We start from the raw sequence: 20,636 nt of genomic DNA on the forward strand, positions 1-20,636 counted from the left end.
GCATGATAAAATACTAAAACAAAAAAAAAAAGAAAACTTTGAGTATGGAGTCAGAAGAATTGGATTTGAAACTGGACTATCCCTGTGGCCCCTCTGGACTTCAGTTTCCTCATCTCTAAAATGAAGCATCATTTCTTGTGACTGTCTTGACTTGTATTATTTTTGCCTCAATGCATGGGGGGTGGAGACGAAGGGGAGGGATACCATGGTATAGGTTTTGCAAGATTTAATTAAAATCATAGGGCTATGAGGAAAAGACCAAAAGCTCAGCCTGCAGGCACATCTGGGCCAACTCTTTGGTGCTACCTAGTATACCTAAGAAAGAAAAACCACTGACTGTAGTCTAGGTGGGATGAGCAGCTTCCACACTTAGTTAGCCTTTCAGAGTAGTTTATTCAGCAAGTCAAAAAGGTTAGATTTCTAAATTTCAGACACAGTAGAATATAGTCAGGAGAGAGCTAATTTCCAGTCTCTATTATGATAATTAATCGTTTTATGACTTCGAATGAGTCATTTAACCTCTCTTTGCTTCTCTGAAATAAGAACAACACTTTCACAGGGATGTTGAGTTAAATCTTAAAACTTTATATAAATTTAAGTTGTTCTTATTTTTATTTCTGGCACATGTCAGATTATTTGCAAATGTGCATTTTGAGAACTTCCCCATTACAAACAATGGTGGAGTTTGTCCTGCTTGCTTCCTAGGGCAAACTGCTTGATTGACTGTATGTACCCTAATGGGAAAATTGAAGGATTTTTCTGACAGAATCTTCAGGAGATTTGAAAACCCCCTACAAGCTGAGGCTACTAACCAGCAACATTATCAAGCCAGTATATCTGTGATAGGCAAAGCAATACACTTTTCTGTTCTTGAGCCAGGAACAGGTAAAGAATAAAGGAACATTACTGGATTTTTCATGTAGGGCCTGACATAACTCATCTCTGATGAGTTATAAGAGCCTCGCTTCTCCATGCTCAACAGTCTGCATATGATGGACTGTCTTTACTTCAGTTTGGAATTGCCCTTCAGATACTTGAAGATCAGTACCATATCTTTCTTAGGTCTTCTCCTTGCAAAATATCTCTAGTTCCATCAAATGATCCTCATATGACATGAGCTCTACATTATCCTGATTGCCCTTCTCTGGACCTTGTCTGTGTTATTAATGATCTATCTAAAAGATGATACCCAGACCTTTTGGGCTAGGCAATAATGTTCATGTAGGTATACACAAGGGGGAGCCAACAGCTGCATTGCTCAAGATAAGAGTGAATGAAAAACTATTTTTCAAATTTGGTCAGACAGATTTGATTATGCAGTGTTGTGCTTTCATATATTAAAATACCTTGACTACTTTTCAGATATTTCTAAGAAATAGTTCCCAAAATCTTTTAAGGCAGAGTTAGTGGTGAACTTAGATAGTATTTTAACAAAGCCCTAGGCCATGTTGAGGGTCAGCACACAAAGTTAGGTTGAACCATGCTTAAAAGAACACAAAGTGCTATAGCTCTAAGCAAACAGTATGGATCTTAGTATAGTTAAGCTCTTTGTAGCATCACTGCTTATTTCTGGCTTGCTTTGCTGAATTCCTTGTTTCTTTCCTTCTGACTCTGTTCTTGTTACTGTTGCCCAATGTCATTGTTGATCAAAGTCTCTGAATTTTCTTGTTGATGCCTCCTTGTTATGGAATTTATACTATGAATTATCCTGACTGGTCTTTGTAGCCATTTTTTGCTCTCCTAACACCCTTCTCCAGGCAGTTCCACCTAGTGGGGTATATCTTAGTGCTCCTCAGTGAGGTGGTGGGAATGAGAGAGTAAACCATGCAGTGGTCTGGGTGAAACTGGAAAACAGAAGCTTCTGGAGATGGGTTTATAGGTTGTGACTAATGGAAGAAATGCTCGACACCAGTAGCAGCTGGTTTGAGTGAGTACTCTTACCCCTACCTAGAACTGTGAACCCCGGGGAAATTCTCAGGGCAAGTTGATGAACTTGATTTTGGTACACTGGTAACCAGAAGTGAGGGTTGTGCCTTACTATCCCTCCATTTAAAAGAAAATTGATTTCCTGCTCCAAAAACTTTAAGAGTGCAAGGTGTACATCACCATTCATGACAGTTAATTAGAAGAATTTAAGTGCTTTATGGCAGCTCAAGCAAATTTTTAAGAATACAACATACTGGGGCGGCTAGGTGGCACAGTGAATAGAGCACTGGCCCTGTAGTCAAGAGGACCTGAGTTCAAATCCTGCCCCAGACGCTTAACACAAAAACTAGCCGTGTGACCTTGGGCAAGTCACTTAATCCCAATTGCCCTCCAAAAGCAAAAAAAAAAAATACGACATACCTATTTATACAGTTAGGAACAGTAGTAATTGAAGCAAACAAAATTAGATTAGAGACCAGTGAGAATAGCCAGAGAGCCTTGATTCCTTGTGGCTTATATGTACAAGTTATAGTACTTAGCTAATAAGTATAGAAGTTCACTCAGGACCTTATACCTGCCTGTGTTCTTTTAAAATTCTGTAATCAGAATGTTGTCTGTTTTAGACTTGTATCAGAAAACCTGATAGCCATGCCATGTGCCCTTATACCAAATGTTGTTGAATGGACAAAGCACTAGTCTGCGATACGTGTTTATGCACATGTATTGTAAAGTGACTGCTTATTTTAGGATGAGCTGTGAAAGTACATTTATGATGTCAATACTCTAGTCAAGATAATTTGCTCCAGGCTAAAAAAAGGGTGGGTGGAATATTTTAGCTAGATATGTGATTTTAGGGCAAAGATCAGGACTTGTCCATAGTTTTTGCTCCACCTTTAGATGTAGTTGGTTAGTGTGCTCCAAGAGCAGATTGAGAACCCTGAACAGGAACTACTCTAAAGAGGAGTATTGTCCCAGTCACATGGCCCTGGGACCTGTTGTCACTTCTCTTCTCTTGCCATTGGCATGATAATGAATACTAGAAATGGGTTCGGATTTTATAGAATGCTCTTCTTTGTGAGGGAAAACCTAGAGTCCCATAGCTCCAAGTCATTGATTGAAAATAACATAGGGGCAAGCAGAAAACCCTGGGACACTTCAAGAGTAGCCTTCCAAGTTGAAAATAAAGACCCACTGAAGATTTTTGAATAGGGTACTGACTTGGTTACCCTGTTGATGTAGGAAGACTATTTTGTCAGCTGTGTAGAAAATGGATTACACAGGGGGAAAATGAACTTAGGTTTCCTAGAGGAGCAGCACTCTCCCCATAGAGCCTGAACCATAAGCATAACTCGTCCTAACAGAGATGGCCAAGCTTGTGCCTCCACAGCACGACTGTCAGCGACTCCTCTTCCAGTTCTAGGGCCACATGGTTTATCCTCTTCACAGCCAGGAGCCTGGGCCTAGATTTTCTTGTTCTTCCACTCTCCTTTTAAGATGTAAACATTGCTTGAATTGAAATTGAATTGAATTGAACAGAAATAAGGAGGTTTAAAGGAAGAGTTGATGTAGGAGTGGAAGATAATGAATTCTGTTTGGACATGCTGAGTTTGAGGTGCTGATGGGGCACTCTGGTGGCAGGGTCCAGAAGATGGTTGATGATACAGTACTAAAATTCAGCAGAGATATTAAGGATGGATATGTAGATTTCATTGTCATCTGTGGAGAGATGAACATTGTCCTGTGGGAATAGCTGAGATCATCAAGACAGTAGAGAGAAAGAAGAGGGGTCCAAAGACAGATCTTTACATGAGACAGAGCAAAGGATACTGAGAATAATTCAAACTATACAAGAAAAGCTAGAAAAGATCATGTCATAGAATCGAGAAATTCAGGAGTGTAGGGATTGATCAACACTGTCAAAAGCTGCAGAGATATCCAATTGGATGAAGACCTAGAAAGGGACGTGTAGCTATTCAGAGTGCTGGTGAGGTTGGGGAGAACTGTTTCAGCTGAGCGATAGTGTTTAGAAGCTGTATTACAGGTTGAGAAGTGAATGATCATGAGGCAGTGTGAAGGCAACAAGTGGCAGTGAGTTTGTATTGATGAAGAAATAAATGAAATGAAATGTCAAGAAGGCCTTTATAAAATATACCTTCATGTATTTCAGTGAATTTGCAGTCTCTAATGTGTGCATTCCCACTATTGGTGCAGTCTGAAACTCATCCATGTCTTCTCATTTTGAGTGATTATTGTCCATGTACTACCATGTTTCCTCCTTTAAGGATTTACCTAATGTACTAGAAATCTTCTTGTCTTTTTACATTATATGAGTATACCAAAGCAGTACTCTGGCTAGCCACCTCTTATCCCTTATTCTCAATAAAGAACTTGTTTATCTTATTTTCAAATCAGGCATATATAGTATATGTGTATAATACAGTGCCAGTGGTTTTTTTTAAAATGCTGTCTTTTACTTTGAAATACATGAGTACTAGCTGTTATGAAGGGAAATATAACTAGGAGTGCGAAAAAATAATGTAGATTATATCTTCCTTAATACTTATTTTTATAAAAATATATGTAAAATTAAAATATTGTGTGTGTGTATAAGACAGTGTTTGTTCAGAGATATAGACTTCCTCTAAAACAAAATTTATTTGATTTTGTTAAATGCAGTATTGGCTCATCAAATTTAAGAATAAATTATCTGTATTATAAATATTGTAGTAGCTTATTACTTAGATTTTCAAGTGATTAAAAAAGGTATGCTTATAAAAAATGTTAAAAATGGAAGTCATCTTAGAAGTAATTAGTCCAGCCCACTGCACAGTATAGAAAACTTGACACCCAAAGTTTAATGAATTTGCTCAAGGTTACAGCTGGTGACAGAGTTGGGTTTAGTACCTGTTTCTTGACTTCTAGAGTAATCCTTTTCCCATTCATCCTTAAATTTAAAGTGTTTCTGTCAAAACTAAATTATGTGAGGGTTAAAGAGAGATTACTTTGTGTCTCTTAAAAAAAAAGATTAGTTTAAGTATGCTTAAAATATTATATGTGTTATAAAGCAGTGTGGTCCCTGTAGAAGCAGTGTCTGTTTGAAAGACCAGGCAGTAAAAAATTATCTGGGGTGGCTAGGTGGCACAGTGAATAGAGCACTGGCTCTGGAGTCAGGACCTGAGTTCAAATCCGGCCTCAGACACTTAACACAAAAATTAGCCGTGTGACCTTGGGCAAATCACTTAGCCCCAATTGCCTTCCAAAAAAGCAAAAAAAAAAATTATCTGAATAAAAATATCTGAAATTTGTTGGTATCAATTTAGATTTTTTTGAATTTTAAAGCTGGAAGAGACCTTAGAACTTCTCTTATCTAACACCCCCATTTTAAACATGAGGAAACTGAGCTCCAGCATGGTTAAATGACCCACTCAAAATCATGCGCTTCTTTAGAGGCAGATGTGGGACTTCTTGATCCAGTATTTCATATCACTCCTGTATCCCAGAAGAAAGTAAGTGCTTTGGTAGGAACTTTACCTTTCTTTTATCCCCATTGCCCATCACAGTGCCTTGCACAATATATATATTTTTATCCAAATCTGGATTTTATCAGCATGGATTACTTTTGGTGCAGAAACTTCATAGAGCAGTTTCTCTGTAACTTAGAGCCTTAGAGAGCTTTGTGGAGCATTAAGAAGCTGAATAACTTGCTTGTGGTTGCACAGCTATTAAGTACCTGAGACAGGGGCTTGAGCCCAGGTCTTCTATGATAGGTCCTCCCTTCCATTCCACCCCACTACCTCTATACACATTGTACCCCTTTAATCAGTGTTTATTTAATTGAATTCACTTCTTGCCTCTACATTCTTACCCTACTTGTCCTCTTTCTCTGCATTTTTTAAAAATTTCCTATTTGCCAATTCCCAGGTCAATTGCCATGTTCTCTATGAAGTCTTATTTTATTATACGACCTAGAATTGACATCTCGTTCCTCTGAATTTCCATAAGACTTTGCACAAACTGTTATGTTACATAGAGCGCTTTTTATATTTCTGTATATTTTTATTTTTCCAACTAGTGTATACAGTCACCTAGCTAGTCCCTTTGAACAGTATTTTATCATTTTTGTATATTTAACAATACCCTACCATAATGAGCCTTTTATAAATCTTATTGAAATGAAGACAAGAAGGCAAATGCTTTAAAAATGCCTTTGTTTGGGGGCGGCTAGGTGGCACAGTGAATAGAGCATCGGCCCTGAAGTCAGGAGGACCTGAGTTCAAATCCAGCCTCAGACACTTAACTAGCCATGTGACCTTGGGCAAGTTGCTTAACTCCAACTGCCCTCCAAAAAGCGAAAAAAAAAAGCCTTTGTTCTTACTGAAGTTATATTTTCTATTTTTGTTATAAAATAAGTATAATAAAATTAAGTTTTAAAAATTGGCTTAGTAATTATCAACATGTCTTAAATTTTTAAACACAATCTCCTTTTTTAAATTTTTCTATTAATTTTTTTGTTCTTGCAATCAGAAGAATTGAAATGATCCAATTAAAAAAAAACACTGGATAACTTGTGCTTGTATATTGTAAATCAGTTGTTTAGATATGGGAGGGAGCTGCTATATGAAAGAAGGGAAACCACTTGAAAATTTATTACTTTTATTGGTTTTAAAGTGCATAGTGGTATTTTTTTTTAACTTGGCATCGATGGGGTTTTCCTTACTGGGATTACCTGTACCAATGAAATGACACATCCAAGACCCTCTTACTTTCTGCCTCTTGCTGCCCTCCTGCTCCAAAAACAAAGAGCCCATCGTCTGGATTTATTGGTTGCAGTCAAAGAGGGTCTTTTTCCCTCAAGTCAGAGATATGTTAATTTACTGCTGTTTCATCCACTGTTCTCCAAAGGAAAGAATGGGGTTTAGCTCTTTCTCCAAAAGATTCTGAAATGTTTTGGTATTTTAAAACTAAATTTTGTTCATCTTCGTATTGCTAAGTGAAAATCATTATGTATTTACTAGGATGCCATTAGATATTCTCTTATTGTTTGTCCTTCGTTCTTTTAAGAGGACCATGATATCAGGGAGGTGATGCCATGACTTGCTAGTGCATTGAATTTAAGTGAGGGAGGGCTGTGCAAAGTCACCAGTCTCACTTTCTCTTCTGGAGTCATCTGGGCCCAGTGGCCAGATATAAAGCAGAATGACTGGAGATGGCCTTGGATGCAGTGGGAGACCATGGCCTTTTTAAGCTAAGGTCTTTCTTGGACCTCAGTTTGACTGAGACAATGTACAATGTCCAGTCAGTGAAGAAAGCTAGGTAGGAAATGAGGCAAAGAATGACCTCTTTAACCTAGTCAAAAAAAAAAAAAAATCAGGCTGGGAGGGGAAGACCCGTAGGGTTTCTAGGTAATACAGAAACAAATGCTATTCATAAACATTCTCTCAAATCCTTAAAGAACTCATTTTCTCCATTCCCTCCCCCAAAACAAAACAAAGCAATAACAACCTGTCCTCCAAACTAGTATGTTGAGTATATGGCATCATTAAGATCCAGATGAGGCTGGTGGAATTGGAAACTTTTTTCTTATCAGTAACCAAAGTCACCCTGCTCCCTTCCTATGTGAAAAAAAGCAAGTAAAATAAAGAGATTCCAGTCTTGAGCTGAGATGAATAGAGTAGCAGTGAAGCCTTCTCCCTGAAAAAGGAGCTTCTCTTGCCCTGGATTTCTTCTGCTGTATTCTGTAATCTCTATTGAGCCTGTGGAGAAAAGGGCCTGGAGGACTGGTCCATGCGTTTTTCTTAATCACTCTGCCCAGCCACGCTGGCTACAAGAAGAGTACTAACAACCAGAACACAGAAGGCTGAATTTAAGTCCTGGCTCGAAGCATAGGGAAAAAGGAACCTGCGTATAGTGGGCAGTCACTGCTTCCGCCCTAGTGTTCCAGCGTAGAGCCCCCAGAACTACTCTTCAGTCCACCTCTGAGTTCCTTCTGGAGGTTTGAGTGTTTAGGAACTCATTTTCACATATATTTTAGGAAAATATTTATCTCTTTGGGGCCAAAGTGGTAATTCTCCTTCATCCTCAGACCTTTGATGAGGTTGTCATCTTTCTCACTGGAAAAGATTCTTAAATGTTCAAGAAAGACATCTTTCTGGAAGTGGAGTTAGGTCTTGGACATAGAATGAATGGGTGTTTTTTTTTCTTTTTAAAATTCTGTTTTGGCATACTTCTGGGATCAGAGATTTAGGACTGAAAAGGATATTAGAGTTCACCTCGTCTAACCCTTTCATTTTTCAGATGAGGAAACAAGCTCAAAGTGGTTGTTATTTGCCAGATGTCTCACTACCAGTAGGTGTCAGAGATGGGATCTGAACTCAGATCTTGACTCCAGGTTCAGCACACTGCTCACTATGAGAGAAATGAAAGCCTTTTTCTTAAACCCTTATGTAGCAGACCTAGCTAGCCAGCTGAGTGGGGTGAACTGTTCATATTTGAACATAAATCTATTCCTGCCACTTAGGCTTTCTGACGCCTTCCAAAAATGCGATTTCTGTAGCCATATTACCCAAGAATCATCTTCACTTAACATTCCTCTATGAATGCTATTATTCCCATTCCTATTTAAACTTAAAAAATACTAATTCTAGACACTCCAGAAACACTTTACTTAGTGATATATTGTTCTTGCCACATACATCAGGTTTTCCTCCATGTAGACGAGATTGCAAATGGAATGAATCATGTCTTAATATCTCCCCTAGCACCTAGATCATTGCTCTCTACACATAGTAGGTAATTAATAAATGGTTGGTTAAATGAAATCATTGGCTGTCTCTTCACATGGCATCTGGGGGCCATCACTTTAGTTTTATGGACAAGGAAGCAAATCCAGAGAGATTGCTTAAGGTCACATACACAGCTAGTAACAGAGTTAAGAGTCGACCACTCTAGGGTCTTTCCTGTATAAGCACCTCACAGTAAGCCTGGTTCTCTAAAGACGTTATCTCTGATAGCTGCTACAGGTTTTCTTCCTTCCCTCACACCCTCATATCAAGTTCTTGGTGAGGTTCCCTAACAATTTTGCTATGTTACCTGATCCTGTAGTAGTTTTCTATCAGTAAAACAGTGATTCTTACTTTTAAGTATTTTTTCTTTAAATTTCTGAGAAATAAAATTTAGTCTGATATTTTAATGGAGACATTTACAGTGGACTGAATGGATCTGTTTTCACTACAGAGACAGAAAATTCCTGATGTGAAAATTCATTAATAATATTAGAAAAAACATTTAAAGCTTGAGGAAAATGCATATTCATTTGTTTCATTTGAACATTATTTGCTTATAATAACATAAATCTTCCCTTAAATTGTGTTAAAAGTTTTCCTCTTGAATAATACTTTAATAAGTGAGTCTAATGATTCAGATTATTTAGATCTAGAGGCATATATTTGCATATTGTAACATGCATACAATAATTTGTTGCAAATTACAAACCCAACTATTGAAGTTGGAGGTCTCTCCTTATGCTGATAATTTTGTCATTTTAAGCCAATGTTCTTTATCTTACCTGTTAATGCTCTGATTCTTTCCAATTTTGAATGTTTTTTTTTTTAAAACACCCTTTCATATCACTGATTCTTTGTCTGGTTCATATTTGGTGCTATTTTTAGAGTAAAATTTAGTATTTCAAATCACATCTTCCATTTTTATTATTTCCTAGTCCTACAAAAGGAATATAACTTACTACTTTCTTAAAAAAATATATCTAGCAGGACACATTCTTACATTAATTTCAGATTTTCTTAGGTTGAAATACAAAAACTTTGCCTCAATGTAAGAAAACTGACAACTTGACTACTGATAATGTACTCAGAGCACTTTGTGGTATGGATAAAGGTTGAAACCAAGCCTAAAACTTTTTAACGCTGGCTTTATTTTTTCTTTCAAAAGGAAACAGTGTGGCTTTTGGTTTCTCTCTTTTTCTGTTCCCTTTTTTATTATACCTTCTCCCTTCTTTCTCTCTCTGCACAGGGTGGGTATTCTGCTCCCTCCTTCTCTCCTTGGCAGGGCTCATTCCAAGGGAGCCCTCGGACTGTACCACCGCACCGCAGACAGAGTGAGTCTGGATCTCTCACTCATACCTCACCTTGGCTTCCAGTAGACATTTCCCCTTTGCACGAAATGTTCATTCTAGAGCACCCTTCTTTCCCAGCCTGAAAGAGCTGCTGGCATATGATTTCTATGTTGCTGTTTCTTAACTTAACACTATCTTTGATCGCATGTAAATGACTACAACTTAGACTTTCATAAAAATTAAAATTTAATTTGATTCTAACAAAACTCAAGCCTCAGATGTTATGAATGGCATAAGCCCTATAAACATATATACATATGTATCTATTGTGCTTAATGCATTTTCCTTTTTTATAACCTTAAGATGAGTAAGCAATACTTTTTTTTATCTAGGTATGTTTAAAATATGTTCACACATGTCTACATGGGCATAAGTATCCAGAATGGAGTTGACTTCATTTATAAATACGGATTTGCTCAAATATTTCCTAAGGTCTTTGGAATGCAGTTCAATAAGGAGATGTCTTATTAAAAGACACCTTATGAGAAAGCATTGTTGTCACTAGCATTTCGTTTAAATTTATGATTGTTCAGTATTTATAGAATAGGAAAGTACTTGGCTTTTAGATATGCATGGTTTACTAATACTGCTAACAACTTGGTTATTTGACCCCTAATTCACTTGTTAATTTTGATCTGCTTTTCTAAAACTAGATTTATTGTGTTATATACAATATGCTTACTATGTGCACATCTGGTAAGTTGGCACTATTTTACATATTTATTGAAATGCCCTTTTTATGGATTTTCTTGAACTTGTGAGCTATATCAGTTGCCATTATTAGGCCTTTGTGCAAAGTTCCAGTTATTCTAAACGGGGGAAATTTTAAACAGGTAGGAATATGAAATGTTTTTATTACAAATCATGTCTGATGACATGTTTAAATTTAGAACTATGAAATATCAGGATGAATTTTAAATATCGATGGCTTTAGGAAAAATGACAAGGTAAAATGAATTTGTCTTTGATGACCATGCCTCTTTGCTTGGACTGTCCCTCCTAACTATCTCCTGTTAGTGGGATTTTCATTGAAGAAAGAACTTCGTGTGCAGTGTTACTTTCAGTATTTTGGCATGATTGATACAGGCACTGAATATAGGTCACTAATGTCCATCAGGTCATTATTTTCTCCTTTTCCTTTCTCTGAGGCAACTGAGTACCTTTTTCTCTCTGCTGCTTCTCCTGACCTTCCTCTTTCCATTCATTTTTTTCTTTCTCCCTTAAACTTTCTATCTGCTTTATCTTTTTTCCAAGTTGCCCTTCTTCTTTGATCCTCCATATCCCTATTTCCCTGTTCTAGTCTTCTCTGCTCTTACTTGGTATCATTGTTAGAGTCTTTAAGGACTCTGTATCAATTTTGCCAATAGGAGAAAAGTAAGGCTAAGTGAATGAAAGTAGGTCTAGTTTGTGTGCCTGTTGAGTGCAGGGAGAGATAACATGTTATTTTATATTTTCTGGATGCCTAACACAGTTGTTGCACATAGGTACTTAATAAAATGTTCAGTGAGTTAGTGGGGACATGAAACTTTTACTTGTTCTTATAATTTTGTTGGCTGAAAGGAATTTTGTCCCCAGATATTTGAATCAGTAACTTTGCATAGAGACATGCTAAGTCTCTTCTTTTTTGTTAAGGCTGCCAATAGTTATGGTTGTTTTATTTAATATATTGCTAAGTATTTATTACAGGTTATGAAACAAAGAAAATCTTCCTATCCTTCCTAATAATGTTTCAGCATAGAATGCAACAAAGCAATTGTGAATAATGTCAGTTAAAAAAAAGTGCATTCATGTAATATGAAATGTGTTTTGATCCTTGAAAGGTAGGGTTATATACCAGAGCCTTGTCCTTGGAGTCAGGAGCCTGGGTTCGAGTACTTACTTTTTCACTTGGTTGCTTTGTTACTGGGGAATAGTCATTTAAGTCCTCTAAATTTCAATTTCTCGTCTATAAAATAGGGATTTAATACTTTCACTAGTTACCTACCTCACCCAGTTGTTGCAAGAACCAAAGTGTAAATTAATTGTAAACTGTAAAGTGATGTATCAGTTAGAGCTTATTGTTGTAATGAGAATGTATGATTACTTCCTTTTGCAAAGGAAACTGAATGAAAGGCTTGTTGTGGCCTGTTTCTTTGGTGCCAGAATTCTGTTTCCTTGATAATCAAGAGGAGATAAATTAATACTAGAAAAATAAAAGGTTTTTTCCTCCTATTTCTTTAGTTCACAGGTTTTGTTTTTTAATCCAAAAAATTATTCCTAAAAACGTAGTCTGCTATAGATAAACAGAAAGACTAGCTCTTATTTTAAAGATTCTTTATAGTTTACAAAGTTCTTTCCTCACAGTATCTGTCAGATTGATAATGTAATCTATTATTAGTTCTCTTTTTCAAATTAAGACTTAAAGTAACTTACTCACAATTCTGTAGCTGGCTGGTGGCAGAGTTGGGCCTGAACACAGATCTTGATTCCAAATTCAGTGCTCTCTGTACTATAACCCACAATACTTCCCCAAGGAATAAAAGAAGCATGCAGGCATAGGAGACAGTTTGTACAAGGATATGGCCCTGCTTAGCACAGGCCTAACACATAGAGATGTTTGTTGACTCACTCACTAATGCCCCAAAAGATTTTATTAAAGGAGGACTGTTTTTAAGGAGTGGGAAAATGAATAATAGTTTAAAAAAGAGGGACAAAAACAGACCCCAGTACTTTAAACAAATGGCAGTTTTGTTCTTTAGAACAGCCATAATACATTATGTTATGGTTCTATGAAACCTGTCAGTAATTTTTTATAATGCTTTTCCCCCCTTAGAAACCTAACTGGAAACTTAATTCTAGTGATTTCTAGGGATAACAATTAAATTCATCTTCAATGGAACCCACACCCAGGCAACCATGACCTTTTGTTGTCCATTAGGAGGAGTTCTCAGTTCAGTTGGACTTATTTGGTATTTAACAAGTCACTGTACTCTCTCCTTTAGAAGCTCCTTCTATGAAATGACAATGCTAACCTAAAAAATTGTTCACCAAAATGATTGCAGATCAGTTGCCTATGAGATTTTTTGACTAGTTAAGAAAATTTCAAAATAAAAATCAAGCAATTGATGAGCAGAGCATTTATTAAGCAGCTACTGTGTTGGAGATCCTGTGTGAGGCAGTGATAATACAAAAGACAAAAGTGAAACAACTCCCCTTGAGGAGGCTATATTCTGTTAGGGAGGAAAACATGTACATGTACCAACAAATACAAAATATATGCCAATTATTGGGGGAATCAGAAGATGAAGGAAACCAGGGATTCTGAGAGGCAGAGATGAGAAGGGAGTATATGGAGACAGGTCAAGTTGTGGAGTGTCAGAGGAGTAGTAATGAATTGTAAAGACATTAAATGTCAAATAGAACAATTTGTATTTTAGTCTAAAACTAGTAGAGAGCCATTGGAGATCCTTGAGAAGGGGAGTGACATCGTTAAACTGGTACTTTAGGGAATATTGCTTTGGTACCTTGTGGCAGATGGGTTAGAGTGGGGAAGAGACTTGAGGGACTTGAGGGCAGACTAGTTAGGAGGCTACTGCCGTAATTTAGGTGAGAGGTAATGACCTGAATGTGGGTGATAGTCATATGATTGGAGAGAAAAAGTGGTAGAAGTGAGATGTTGTAGGGTTAGAATCAAAGAGATTTGGCACATGGAGTGAAGGAAAGGTAGGAGTCCAGGATGATACTGACATTATGATCATGGGTGACTGGAAGGATGGCTGTGCATTTAACAAGAGGGAAATTTAGAAGAGGTATGGATTTGGAAGAGATATAATGAGAGCTATTTTGATACATGTTGAGTTAATGAGAGCTATTTTGATGTGTTGAATTTGATATGCTTATGAAACATCCAGTGCAGAATGTCTGATAGACTATGGTTATGTGCTACTAGAGTTCAGGAGAGAGACTAGAGCTGTATATATATATGAGACCTGGAAGTCATCTGCATCTAAATGATAATTAAACCTATATGGAAGCTAATGAAGTTACCAAAAAAAGAAAACAGAGAAAGAAGAAAAATGATCCCCGAACAGAGGGAATATCCACAGTTAGGAAGTTGGGTATCTGTGGTAACTCAGTAAAGGTGATTGAGGAGTGGTCAGCCAGAAGAAAACCCATAAGACAGCTGTGTTTCAAGGACCAGAAGAGGGTGGCCAGTAATGGCAAATACTGGAGAGGTCAAGAAAATAAAGGATTAATAAAAGGCCATCAGATTTAGCAATTAAAAGATCATTGATAGCTTTGGAGAGAAAGCAGCCTCAGTTGAGTGATTACAGCAGACACTGTTGAGCAAAAGTTTGAGAAACAAGTGAGAAAAAAGGAAGGTAAAGTAACAAAAGCCTTTTCTGGGACTTTAGCTGAGAGATGAATTGGAGATAAAGGATCAACAGAATAATCCCAACCATTTATCATCTATTTACAAATAGACTTATTCACTTCATTCTGGGGTACCTGGTTTAATTATTGTAGAGGACTTGCCTTTTCAGCCTTTATCTTAATCAAGATTAAATGACATTGCCAAGGAAACTAATTCATCTTCAGCTCTTATCTTCACTTCATAAATCTAGGGAGAGTTAGAAGATAAACTCTTCTTTCTTTAGCAAATCCCAATGTACAAGGAGATTTCATTTTTATCTAAATAAGCTCTTTGAGCACTTGATACAATTTATTCCACTCCTCTGTGAATTATTTCTCATTAAATTCATGCCAACAGATCCATGTCCAAAGGAGGTATTAGTAATGATGAGTTTCTATCATAGTCATTTGCAAACATTGCTACAGACTGTTAGATACAGAAAGCTATTTTAAAATGTTTGCTGTAGCTGAAATTAAAATACAGTTTCCAAAGTCAATAAAAACAGCAACTCTCAGGTAGAAGGCAGTTTACCTATTTGAAGTTTAGGTACCTTTATCTTAAAAATATAGCAATCTTTAATCAATGTTATAGACTAAATTAAAGAGACGTTAAAAAAAAACCACTTGTGTTCCTTTTCTGAATTGTTTTTAAATTTCACAATTTATGTGAGACATATTCCAAAAATAAAAACCAGACTGAAGGATAAGAATTTCTTAAGTGGTTTGAAATCTGAAAAGTAGCATTTTACATACATATGTTCTCAAGTGATTTCTATCTTTGTCTTACAGCACTGAGTACATGTACCCTTCACCAAGAATAATACCCTCAGCCTGGCAAACCTCCCACATATATCTATAAAGATTTTAAAAATAGTAATGATAGTTTCACAATGTTTTTCTTAAGATTTTTGTATAAATGATGAATTTTTCACAAACTGAATCATTTAAAAAAGAATTAAATTAAATTTATCATGCCCCAGAGTAATTTTGCATCCAATCAAAAGTAATAAAAATTCCAGTAAGTTCATATGGTTAAGTACCTGCCAGTGTGTTAAGTTTTTGCTATTAATATTATCATACCTAACTGCTTATTGGCCTCTCAACCAGAAAGAAGTTACTTCACAAAAGAAATGTAAATATTGTCAGAATTTTTCTTTCACTAATGACTGGTGAAACTGCAGCCCTTTTATGCCCAAACTTACATTTTTTTAAAAAATATTACTCTGTTCTTACTTCATGATATTATTTGTCATGTCCTATTGATAGACATGCTTTATTGCCCATTACTGAAAATACAGTACACCCCCTTCACTATTCTGAGAAATCTTTTAAACTTCTAAACTGATTTTTTTTTTCATGACTGTGTTCACCTAGGGATTTTTACTTTCTAACTCTTTTGTTAAATAGATTCACTAAGCATATATTTAAGAGAGTTGGTCATGGTTCAACCTAGATAGAAGTGAGTTTTAAATTTGAACATTGCTTTAGTTTTTGAGGTTCCATGTCAGATAGCCATAAGAATGACTTTTCACAAGTCAATAGGGAAGCTTTTGGGGGAAGACTAGGTGTGACAATGGCCCTCTTAGATTGGTGTTGATAGGTCACAGTTTCATAGAATTAGAGTTGGAAGGGATTTTGGAGGTCAAGTACAACCCAAATCATGTTCTAGATCAAGAAACTGAGGCCCAAAGAAGTTAAATGGCTTGCCCAGGCTCACATGACCAGTACATGTGTGATATGGAATTTGAACCCAGCACTTCGTTACTCCAGGTCTAGCACCTTCTCATTCCACCACACTGGTGCATGGAGTCCTGAAGATTCGGGGGGGGGGGGGGCAGTGCTTTAATGGAGCCTCTGCTGTCAAGTCTTTATTCACAGAGACCTTGCACTTTGGGATAATCAGAATTGAAAGCCCTCATCATGTAAATTTCAACTTTATTTTCAGAATGTTTCTGAGTTCTCTTTCTTCTCTCCTTCCTTCTCAGCTCCCCTTCCCACCCTTTTGTTTCTAATCTACAGTGTCCTAAAGTATCTAAATTTGTTCAGATCAAGGTAGTTTGAGTTTAGATACTCAGTGCCTAACCAGGTAATGACAAAGAATAAGGGCCAGAGTGGGGAGAGAGGAGGAAGTGAAGTTGTATTTCCCTTAACACATTACAAATTATTGAGAATGTGAACTAAATTTTAGTTTAAAGCAGTAAAAAATGAACAAAAAGCATTTTAAAATCAGTAAATTTTCAGCCAAATCTGGCAAGAATTGAAAATTTAGAATATCTTCAGGTATTTAGGTTCTTTTTTATGCTGTGTGATGCAGTCACTTGTTAATTAACTGCACAGTTATATCTACATACTCTATCAGTTGCTGGTTAGGATATGCTTTATTTTTTTTTTTTTGCTTTTTGGAGGGCAATTGGGGTTAAGTGACTTTCACAAGGTCACACGGCTAGTTTTTTTTTTTTTTTTTTTGGTGTGTTAAGTGTCTGAGGCCGCATTTGAACTCAGGTCCTCCTTACTCCACGGTTGGTGCTCTAATTACTGTGCCACCTAGCCGCCCCTAGGATATGCTTCTTATGACATTTTCTTGCAAACTGTAGAAACTGTAGTGTTTCGTTTTTTCCATATAAAGTTTCTTCATCAGGAATCTGCTGGGTAAATAGTTGTAAATATGTTGGGGTAATTTTGAAGCCACCTTTATTTGATTTCTTATTGTAATTTTAACATCTTGGTGCTCAAACACTTCCCCTTTAAAGAAGTAGATTCTGTCCATTTTGATCATCTGTATGTGGAATTTTAATTTTAATCGAGTGAGTGTGCCCAACTCTAGGCTCTTCTGATATGTGCAGTGAACATTAGAGACCAGGGAAATGAAGTCGCACTATAGCATTCAGTGGCCATGTGCTGGGAAGGGGCTAACTCTCTTAGGCCATTATTTGATCTTAAATTGTTGACTGTAGTTTCATAGTTTTAAAAGTTGTTTTTTACATTATTCTCCTTAATTGCATTTTATTCAAAGATTGATTTATTTGTTTAGCTGTCAGATGCTACCTGCAGTTTTTCTACGGTCTTCCTAAAGCAACATTCTTAGGAGAAAAAGGGTGTGCTGATTGTTCAAAAATCCTGTAAGCTGATTAGGTGGATAGTGAATATAGAAAATTTCTATTATGAAGCCACATTCTGTGCACAGACATAATTCTTTTGCAGGTCAAATCTTGTCTGTAATGGATGGTGATATATATTGAATTATCTGTTGATAACAGAATGGTGCTTCTTGATGGAGCCAGAAAAACAGCATCATACTTCTTTTGTAATAAAACTTGAGATTACAAATTACACTTTCAATGGAGTTTGTTACTTGAATAGAGGCAAGGGAAATGAATAAAATGATTCAGACATGGTGGAGAAATCCAGAAAGCTTTGTGTGTGTGTGTGTGTACGTTCTAACATGCAAGATGAATGGAGATCTGAAATTATTAACACTAGTTTTCATTTCACTATAAAATGATGCAAAAATACAATTAGCTCAGCTGTTAGATGTGAACACTTTAAATTATAACAAAATTATTTTATCTTTCATTGATACAAAGTCCTATCTGTGAATCCTTTAGGTTGAAGAGTTATTTTTTTGAGGTGATAATTACTTGAACTGACTCTTACACCACTTTAGATGTTAGTAAGAATTAAAAATTAATTCATTTTGAATAAAGCTTATTTAATAAGTAGCGATGCCTAAGGGAGAAGTTAAAACCTCTAAGTTGCTATTCTGTCATGGCAATTACTCATTGTTGTGTGTTGGTCCTCTGACATCATTGTCCTTGTCTTTTTCTTGTCTCTGCTTTCCCATTATGCCATTGGCAAGGAGTTGAGAAGTTAGTCCATTACTTCTATGATAAAGCGTGGTACAGTACAATTTCAGATTTCTTCCCACCACCTTTTTCCATAACCATTGTTTTTCCCACTTTGCATGGTGCATGCATGTCAAAGTCCTGCATGAATTAGTCATGCTATATATTGCTCCATTTTCTTCCCTCCTCCCAATCCCTCAAAATGCTTGAGAACCAACTTTTACATTCACCAGAAACACTTTTGAAGTGGATCCAAGATCTTTAATTTAGAGTTGGGTTACCTTTAATGAAAATGTCATGTCTCTTCTTTCATTAGCCACAATGATTAAAGTTTTTATTCAGCTTTAAATTTCCAGCAATCAGTTTACTGATAGTGACTATGGTACAATTATTATAAGTGCTTAGAGAAATAAAAAATAGTGTATTTTTATCTTCCTGCCACCAAGGCTACCTCCAGGGACATTAAATGCTATTTCCCATATTTGGAACTCTCACTACCTTTGTCTCTGTGGGCATCCCAGCTCCAGGTCTTCTCAGGAATATCACTCTCCATTATGTCCCTTCTAAAATATTTGGATTGAATACTAACATTTTGTAGGAATCCTAGACTGAGAAGCCTAGTGTTGAAAACAGAATAAGGGGAAAGAAAGAGCCAGAGAATTGATTAGGATCATAGGGTCAGAATAGAGCTAGCAAGTTAATTCCATTGAGTCTAACACATTCATTTTAGAGATGAGGAACTGATGATTCATCCAAAGTTACAAAGTAGTAATTCAGGAAGTAGAATTTGAAGCCAGACCTTCTCATTCTCAATCCAGTGCTCTTTCCTTCTATGAAGGCTGATGCCTAAAGTCACTTCTTAATGCCCTACCTTGAGAAAATTATATGAAACTTTGACATTTTTAAGCACAGATAAACTTCAGACTAATCCTAAGGCTAATAACTAAATAGATAGCACAAAAATGATTATTTTGTTGTGCTTCTTTTTTCATATCTATTTCTTCTAGAAGCATGTAGACTTTTTGGTGGGGAAAAATGTACCATATCTCTTGCTTTGGGTTCAGCATATGGTTGCTGTGTTTCAGATAATCTGTAATTAACCTTAGTCTTAGTTCTCCTTGTAACAAGAAACAAATATATGTTAGCTACAGACTGATTAGGGAAGAAAAAACGACATCCAAAACTTTCTAAATTACAGTGTTAAATTTTCCATTAATCTCCCTTGAACATTTTTTAAAATGGTATTTTGACATTGACATTATTAGAATTTGGGGAGATCCTAAAGGCTCATTAAGCTGTCAAAAAGTACCATTCTTTCTTAGCAATATGGAGCCAGTTTGCCCAATTTGTTTGTATTGTCTAGTGAGCTTTAAAGGATAATGTTTTTGGCATAATCTTTATAGTATCAAAGGCAAATTCACTGTCATGTATCAGTAATGCTTCTATATTTAAAAGAAATATACAGTAAGATAATAGCTAGAGTTTATTTCAAGCTATACATTTCCGTGTGTTTTTCACACAAATTTGGTTACCATGTCCAAGGAAATAATTGCCAAGTGGCCAGCCTACTGGTAATGAGCCTCCATACTTGGAAAACACAGTTGGTTCTTAGGACCAAACTTAAGGCCTTTCCAGTACGGTCTTAGTCATGGACTTGGTCTTAGTCATGATCTTAGTCATGGACCTGCCAGAGCTTGCATTCTTTTTTCTTTTTTTTTTTTTAAAGCAACTGGGGTTGAGTAACTTGCTCAAGATTACACGGCCAGTTATTTCTGGGTGTGGTGCTAAGTATCTGAGCCCAGATTCGATCCCAGGTCTTCTGACTCTGGGACCTGCGCTCTTACTCACTGCGCCTGGCTGCCCCTAAAGCTTGCCTTCTTAAATGCATGGCTTTTATGAACTCGGAGTTACTTCCTTGCCATGTGGAGGGATTAGTGAGAAGTAAAACAATTTTAGAGTAGATATAGAATGTCATATTACTAAATTTAAAATAATAATACTCTGTAAGCCCAATAATGAATTTCTTTAGACAACTGACAGCAGTGATTACTTTTGAGGAATCAGGAACATTGCTGATTAGTTCATAGGATCACAGGAGGCAGAAAGAGCCTTTATTTTATTTTAAAAGAGCCTTTATTAAAGAGCCTCATCCTTCATTTTATGGATGAGAAAACAGGCCTACAAAGATGTTAAACTGGTAGTTAAATACAGATAGTAATTGACATAAGTCAGGATCCATGTTTTCTGACTCTAGATTTAGAGTCCTTTCCACTGGCTTTTGTATTATATATAAATTGTTCAATTTTTATTTTATTTTTAATATAGAAACACAAACACCTTCATTC

The 20,636-nt window shown here is 36.4% G+C and overlaps 1 protein-coding gene across 7 annotated transcripts in view; it reads left to right on the plus strand.

Annotated features, from left to right (window-relative positions):
- The window catches only part of CCSER2 (coiled-coil serine rich protein 2), a 137,835-nt gene that overhangs the window by 102,054 nt on the left and 15,145 nt on the right, over window positions 1–20,636 (plus strand). The window contains exon 10 of one of the 7 annotated variants that reach the window (XM_069071350.1): window positions 9,955–10,039. The exons of the other annotated variants lie outside the window; for them this stretch is intronic. Coding sequence (XP_068927451.1) covers window positions 9,955–10,039 — 85 coding nt within the window. The remainder of the gene's footprint in view (window positions 1–9,954; window positions 10,040–20,636) is intronic. 7 annotated transcript variants of the gene reach the window in all.

The sequence above is a fragment of the Petaurus breviceps genome, unplaced genomic scaffold (assembly GCF_028583685.1).
Source record: "Petaurus breviceps papuanus isolate PSGF00001 unplaced genomic scaffold, PetGlider_PUasm1.0 90825, whole genome shotgun sequence".
NCBI classification, from domain to species: domain Eukaryota; kingdom Metazoa; phylum Chordata; class Mammalia; order Diprotodontia; family Petauridae; genus Petaurus; species Petaurus breviceps.